This window comes from Gossypium hirsutum, chromosome A02, assembly GCF_007990345.1.
Source record: "Gossypium hirsutum isolate 1008001.06 chromosome A02, Gossypium_hirsutum_v2.1, whole genome shotgun sequence".
NCBI lineage: Eukaryota > Viridiplantae > Streptophyta > Magnoliopsida > Malvales > Malvaceae > Gossypium > Gossypium hirsutum.
The window spans coordinates 4,849,521-4,857,720 of NC_053425.1; the positions used below are offsets into that span (position 1 = coordinate 4,849,521).

Consider the following 8,200-nt stretch of genomic DNA (forward strand, 5'->3'; position numbering starts at 1 on the left):
AAAAATTTTATTTTTTTACGAAGTAAAATTATGTTATTATGAACCAAGAACACTATTAATATTGAATCTTCAATGTTACAATTTTAACCAAAGTATCATTTAATTTCTATATAAACTTTTAATACATTTATATAAATTTTAAATTAATCGAGTTGATAAATCTTATTTAATTTATTAACTGAATTTGATTTAAATATTAAAATCGAATCAAGTGAAAATAAATTTAAATAAAACTAAATAAAAAATTATTTAAATTAATCAAATTTTCAAATCATATTTTATCGATCTCATTTGATTTGAATTTTTAAATCCAAGTCTTTTGGTTGTAATAGTTAGAATTTTTTTGGTCTAGATAATGGCATGTTTGTGGCCAAGTCAACGACGGCTTTGTGGAAAGGTTGCTTCCTTCATGTCCTATTAGTAACATAGACTTTAGTTTGATCCAAAATTGCCTTATTACACTAACAATTTCATTCAAAAATCAACACCATGGGCTCTTCCGGTGAATTTCGGGTAGATTCTAACCCGGATTACGATCACGAAAGTGAAGTAAAGGCTTTTGATGATACAAAAGCCGGTGTGAAGGGAATAGTAGATTCAGGTGTCACACAAATCCCTCGTATATTCATAGATCAAAGCCTTATCCTTGAGAAGAATAACACCGATTGTTCCAATAATCAGCTAGGTGTCCCGATCATAGACCTCCAAGGCATCGGTGGAGACTCGGCTCGCCATGCCGAGGTGATTAACCAAGTTCGAAATGCTTGTGCGGATTGGGGTTTCTTTCAGGTAGTTCACCATGGGATTCCTGCAAGCGTTTTGGATGAAATGATTGATGGGATCCGTCGGTTTCATGAACAAGACACCGAGGTGAAGAAACAGTTCTATACACGCGATGCAACTCGCAAGGTGTTGTATCTAAGCAACTATGACTTGTATAAATCGAAAGCTGCTAATTGGAGGGACAGTTTGGGTTGTATCATGTCTCCTGATGATCCAGCTCACCCTGCAGAGTTGCCTCAAGTTTGCAGGTACGTGTTAGTACTAGGCTATGTTACTCGAATTCAGTTGTCAGTTGTATCGTATAGGTGACATGTATTGAGTTTTGTTGCAGAGACATAGTGATGGATTACTCCAAGCAAGTATTGACATTGGGGTTCACACTGTTTGAACTGCTGTCTGAGGCTCTTGGGCTCAACCCTGGTTGCCTTAATGATTTGGGCTGCGCCGACTTACTGTTTGTAATGGGACATTACTATCCTCCATGTCCTCAACCAGAACTAACAATGGGAACCACCAATCACAAAGACAGTAACATCATTACCATTCTTCTGCAAGATCAAATGGGTGGCCTCCAAGTTCTTCATCACAATCATTGGATTGATGTCCCTTGCATACCTGGAGCTTTGATAGTAAATGTTGGAGATCTTCTACAGCTTATATCAAACGACAAGTTCAAAAGCGTGAATCACAGGGTGTTGGCGAAACGAGCAGGGCCTAGAATATCAGTGGCATGTTTTCTGAGAATGCAAGCGAATAACAAAGGAAATGAATCGACACTTTATGGACCAATCAAGGAACTGTTGTCCGAAAACAATCCTCCAATCTACAGAGAAATCTTGATCAAGGACTATCTGTCACAATACTACTCGAAAGGGCTCAGCGGTAGCGGTTCGCTTTCACATTTCAAGCTGTCTGAAAATTAGTCTACGTAAGATCATTGCAGGCAAAACTTAAGAGTTGCAGAAGAGATAATAGTTCTTAATTACTTTTTGAATAAATTAAATTTGTATACATATATGATGAACAAGTTAAGCACAAGTATGTTCTGCCTTTGTCCCTGTCCTTACATTGCTCTGTTTTTAATCTTTATGAAGAAAAAATAGTGTATAGTGAAGAGCATGGGACCAAGCAGCTATCACTGGTATCATCGTTTTCGACGTGGCTGATTAATAAACAAATTTCCATCCTTTTCTGAATCGTTTTTTTTAGAAATTGAATAAAAAGAATTGATTAATTATAAAAATGATTCATGTGTAAAATTGAATTATCTATTTTATATAGTGACTATTAGTGTCGCTAACTTGACCGGCGGTATCATCCCTCATCATTACCCAATGATTATCTATTTTAAAAAAATAATTGTTTTTGTGCTATCACTGTGTCTAATGACACCGGTATGTATGTATGTGTTTTCTTAAATAATTGGAAGGAAAAAATTAATATTTTAATAGCCGTCGTTGTCTTTCTAGCGGCAGTGGAGAAATTTTTTTTTAAAGTATCAAATAAAAAGTCAATGTACTTTTTGGTGCCGCCATTCTTCTTGGTGGCACTAGTGTCTTTTTTAAAAAAATAATTTTTTATGTCGTTGGTCTATTAGGTAACCCTGTTAAAATTTTTAAAAAATTCAATAATATGAACATTAAAAATCTTGACAAAACTCATTGAAAAATTTCATTGCAACGTTAAAGAAGTGAGAAGTAAAACAAGACAAAACCCACAAAAAAATAAACATAGAAAAGAAATATATACCTAGAAAAGTTTATTTTGCAAGAGTAGAGTAATGAAGTCAAAACTTTGAAATCTTCACTCTTTTAAGAACATATGTTGAGAATGAAAATTTAAGAAAAATTGAAAGTTTGTTTCAGAATAAAACTTCTTTTTGAATATTTCAACAGCATATAAAGTTGAACCTAATTTTATTATAAAAATAATTATTATAATTCTATTCAATGTTTTGTAAGTTAAACACATTTAAAATATTTTAACTTTTAATCTGTGTGTAGATTCTCAAGATAATATTTTAGAATAAATTACTTGTATTGAGAATTAAAATATTGTCTCAAGAATCTACATATAGATTAAAAGTCAAGATAATTTAAATGAGCTTAACTTATAAGATACTGAATAGAACTATAAAGGATACAAGGATACAGGAGTATGGTTCTTGGATGGTAGTTGATCTGTGTTCAAGGAGAGCTAATTGGAGTAAAGGCTCTGACAAGGATGACAAGGTAAGTGCAAATCTTCAGGGATCCCGATTTCATGCTCTGCAAGATTTAAGGGAAAATGAATTAGGGAATGTGCAGATTTCTAAGTGTGGAATTATTGCTAAATCTAAGGGAAAAGGTTCGGCCGTTTATGATAATCCATTGGGGTGGGTGATTCAATTATGGATCGTGACAATGGGAAGGGATTTGGGTCGTGTTGATTTGTTAAGGCCTCTGAGATTGTCAACAGGAAAGGCCGCGTCTTTGGGGACTCGTTTAATAGGTCTAGCGGGTCCACTGTTAATTCTGCTATTGATAAGGGAATGGGCCAGATTAGGAATGATCTGTTTCCTTTAGTTAATTCAGGGGTTAATGCCCAACTTGAAGATAAGGGAACTTCGTTGCAAGATAACACTTCATGACAAATTGAACGGACGACGATGGGGGGTCTAGTTTGTTGGTGGAAAAAATCATGAAGACCACGCTTAATGTGGATAATCATTCTGTGGAAAAAAATGTGATTGTTACAACTATTAAAAAAGATTTTTTAAAAATGTATACAACTTTTTCAATAAAAGGTGGTTATTACAACTTTATTTCATACAACTTTTTCAATAAACGATGGCTGTTACATCTTTATTTCAAGATTAAAAGTGTCTTAATTACAACTAATAGAAAATATTTTAAATTTATTTATTTTGTCTAAACCTGTGTACATCAATCACATTTTTCCTTATAATAATCACTTTTTTCTTTTAAATTAAATTGATCATTTATCAGCTTTATTATAGAGGAAGAGATGTTGTTGGAGAAGAAAAAGAAGAAAAAGGGAGGAGCTTTATTACGAGATTTTAGTAATAGTGATGATGTTTCTTCTTCTTTGTCCTCACACTTTTTTACTCCACGATGAAATTGTATTTCTTTTTGATACACTAGATCCAGGTTTTTATTCTAGAGAATGGATGACAAAATTATTTTTTTTTTAAAATTTTGGTGCCACATGATAGAACGGCAACACACAAAAAAATATTTTTAAATTTATTCATTGCAACCATAGAGGTCTGCCACCCATTAAAAAATATTTTTTTTTTAAATTTCTAGTGTCGCCAAAGAGGTCGATGACACCAATTAATTTCTTTTTCTTTTTCTTTTTCCTCCTAGAATACTCATTTTTTTTTCAAGAATGTAAAAAAAATACATACTGGTGCCACTGGACATAATGGCGACACTCAAAAATATATATTTTTTAAAAGAATGATGATTGCCTGATGATGAGGGGGTGATGTCACCAATGGGTATAACGATATCAGCGTGTACTGTAGAAAACAAATCATTCTCGTACAAGATTTTGGTCTTGAGTTATTTTCGTAATTAATTATTTTATTTGGGTCAATTTAAATAAAAAAATTAAATAAACCTCAAAACCCAAACATGAATTTGATAAAAAAACAGATTTTTTTATTTTAAAAATCGAATTTAGAGATGAGATGGAACAAATTAGTTTATCATTAAAAATTTTGAGGTTAGGTCAGGATCAAGTTTAAGAAAAATTATCTTACTCTGTTATGATATATTTACAAAACACATCTCTTTGAATTTTTTTCTTTTGGTAAGGAGAACACACTCCTAATATCTAAGAATGGACAACACTCGAGTTCCTCTCATATAAGTGATTTTGACTATCCTCTTCAAGCAGCCTTATTACATACTTTGGTGGACCTGAAAATATTACTATCTGATTAAACTTCCCTGTTACCACCCTTGCCAGACAATTAGCAACCTTATTACTTCCTCGCCACACATGCCAAAACCTCACTTTTTAATCCTTCTTACACCATCCATAAATTAACCGGACTTCTATAATGTTACTAATAGATACAAACCCCTTACAAATAGTATTCATAAGCATCGCATTATCACAATTAATCTCAACCTGTTTATACCCTTCCACCCAAGCTAGCTTCATCCCCTCAATAACCGTTCGTGCCTCAATCCTGAAGATTTCATCCATCCCTGTTACCATATTAAAGCCCGTTAGCCTCTTCCCATTCGAGTATCGTATAGCACCTTCGATCGTTGCTTTGGAGTTATTAATTGAAACAGAGCCGTCAACATTAATCTTGACCCATCCTGACTCAGGGCGTTGCCACCTTTGTTCAGTTTTAGAAGAGCAAGCCAGATAAGATATCTTGGTGCCGAGACCACACGACTTCGTCAGGCAAGAGCCGATGCAATGAGATCATGACTACTTCTACTAGAACTTTTGAAAATAAAGTCATTGCGACTTTTCCAAATGAATCAAGTCACTATTGAGAAAAGGGTCGACCATTCACCACTATCAACATTAAGCATCCCTTTATTCAATATATTCTAGTGTACTCATTCCCGAATATTAAGATTAAAAAAGACACTCCACACATTCCTCGGCAATACATGCTTCCATACCAATTGAGAAAAATCACAATCTCTCAAGCATGAAGGGCAGACTCATACGACTTGCCACACTGTTCACAAAAAGGAGAGAAAGACATAACTCGTCGTACTCGTTCCGCATTTGTTAAGATCTTATTCCAGACAAGCAACCACAAGAACGTCTTAAATCTTTGAGGAGTTTTCAATTTCTAGATGACTTCATCATCTTCAAGTTGACCGGATACGATGGGACCACAAATATGCTTGTATGACTGTAACGGCCCAAATTTCAGTGATATCGGAACAGTGATTTGAAATCACTAAATCTGACATGTGAGTTTAGATATTAGTAAGTAAATGTTAAGTCTGGTTTTAGAAATAATTTTGAATTAAATGAAATTATGTAGTATAGGAAGTTGTAGATAAAACAGAATAAAAACGAGGTATCGAGACCTCGAATTCATAAATCGAGCCATAAATATTTTTAAAAATATTTATGGAGTGTAAATAAGTTTAGTAATGCTTCGTGCTCGACTCCGGCGACTGTCTCGGGTAAGGGGGCGTTACAATGACTCTCGCATAGAAAATTTCCTAACGGACATCCACCTCCACGAAAGATGATCCACTCCTGATCCCCTTAAAGGAGGGTTACAAGATTGTATTCGATTAACCACCTCTCTAGGAAGGACTGTTAAGAGCCAAGTGGAGTTCCAATCCCCTTCTGCGTTTAACACATCACAAACACAAATAGATTCATCAAGAACGCCACTCCCATTGAATTGGGATTTAAGAGGCCCCAAATCGTGAATCCAGACGTCGTTCCAGAAAATAACAATTTGCCCATCCTGAATCATCCAAACGAGTCCCTTCTTTACTTCATCCTAGACCTTCACAATGGATTTCTAGATGTAAGAACGGTTACTTTGATGTAAATCATTAGTGTTGACACCATTTTTTGGATGAAAACGGGGTCGACTTGGATTTTGAAAATAAAAATGAAAACGGGAGTCGCCACCAATCCTTTTTGATGAGGTGTGATCGGATCACCTTGAAAAGTGGTTGTTTTTAATAAACGATTTAATTTTATTAAAACAACAAGTTTGGTCCACGAATTCAGAAAAATGGGTTCGGGAGTCGATTACGTACGAGGAAGGATTAGCACCCTCGTAACGCCCAAAATTGGTACCTAGTTGATTACTTAATGTCTTGGTGTCGAAAATTGAGAACTTTAAAGAATTTAAAAATACGATCCTTCTTTATGTGTGTTATTTTTAAAATTACTTGAATAAATAAAAATGGAAAATGCCTCCTTATCTCGAAGTAACAAGAAGTCACACCCAGTAAGTTAGGACCCGGCATTTCATATTTTGAGAGTAAGTTTGCATTTCACTTTTTATTTAAACCTCATTTATTTTAATTTTTAAAGGATATTCAGTTATTTAGAATCAACGAGAAAAATCGAAACCCAGTAAGTTAGGGCACGATTTCTCGAATTTTCTAAATATAGAATACTGCCCTTATTTTCAAAATTTTATGTGTTTGGAAATTTAAAAAGATATTTTGCTATTTTGGTCGAATAAGAAAATGTAACCCAGCACGTTAGGGCACGTTTTCTCGATTTTCCCAACGCAAAACATTGCCTTATTTAGGAAAAAAATTTGAATGATAATGAGTAGGATAATCGAAGTAAGCATTTATCTTATTTAGAAAAAAGGATGATAAAGCAATCTAAGTTGGATAACCATGTGGGGTTTAATTTACAATATGATGACGTGAAATAACAATATAATAATAAACATGGAATAATGATACATGGATAATTACACAAATGTATGACAATAATATGAAAATACGAGTAAACTAATTATGGTACACACAATGACAATACACACTCAAACACATTATTTGAATACTAGTATTAAAAGACGAATGAATTAAGTAGCATATAACAATTTCAACATGAATAGCATAAGACAAATTAGAACAAATAAAATGTAGGACAGTCCTTAAAACATAATAAATAAAATTTGAACAAGTAATGTGACAAAGAAATATATAAAATATATATATATATACAAAATAATTTTAAAATACTACGTATGGTAAAATTTTAAAATAAGTAACATGTATGTACATATAGAAGCGTGAAATAAGAAAAATTTAAAAATGGATAATAGGCAAAACATAAAACAAATAGCATAGTTGAAAAGGTACAAAATAATTTTAGAATAATTAGTGTATATAATGCATTCTAATATGTATAAGATAAAATAATATATTATGCACTAGAGATAAATGGCTAAAAAAATTTATATCATATAAAAGCTTAAAATAAGTACGTAAAAAAAAGGGTAAAGAAATTTTTTTTAAAAACAAAACAGTGAACTAAAGTAAATAATGTGCATATATATATATTTGAAATAAATAAAATATAAAATTTGAGATGAATACTAATTGATTTTAAAATAATTTGAATGTATATAAAAATTCTAAATAATAAAAGAAACAGTTTTAAAGAATATATATATAAAAAAAAAGCTAAAAGGTCAAGGACATGATTGAAACCAGAAATAAAATAAAGGGGATAATTAAAAAAATAAAAGATGGGACGAGGGACTGATTCGCAACGTGCTAAAAACATCAGGGAGTGAAGGAGAAAATATCCCAAGACCCTTGTGCGCAGCGTTTCAGTGCAAAGGGGCACACATGGTCAAAGGACCCGATTGAAGCAGACACAGAATTCGCAGTCCAAATCGAAAAAAATAAAAAGGTCAGATTGCACTTTAGCGCAAGATGGA

At 33.0% G+C, this 8,200-nt stretch overlaps 1 protein-coding gene across 1 annotated transcript; it reads left to right on the forward strand.

Moving 5' to 3' along the window:
* The first annotated feature begins 246 nt into the window (after positions 1–246).
* On the forward strand, positions 247–1,969 carry LOC107923229 (1-aminocyclopropane-1-carboxylate oxidase homolog 1). The gene is made up of 2 exons (XM_016853442.2): positions 247–1,031; positions 1,115–1,969. Exons 1-2 carry the CDS (start codon positions 490–492, stop codon positions 1,704–1,706), a joined length of 1,134 nt encoding a protein of 377 aa, XP_016708931.1. The 5' UTR covers positions 247–489; the 3' UTR covers positions 1,707–1,969.
* Positions 1,970–8,200: the final 6,231 nt, after the last annotated feature.

What these genes read in the sequence shown, in the direction of transcription:
- LOC107923229 (XM_016853442.2), top strand. Translation starts at nt 490, where the DNA reads ATGGGCTCTTCCGGTGAATTTCGGGTAGATTCTAACCCGGATTACGAT. An exon ending in GAGTTGCCTCAAGTTTGCAG is followed by an intron (nt 1,032 to 1,114) that starts GTACGTGTTAGT and finishes GTTTTGTTGCAG; the next exon opens with AGACATAGTGATGGATTACT.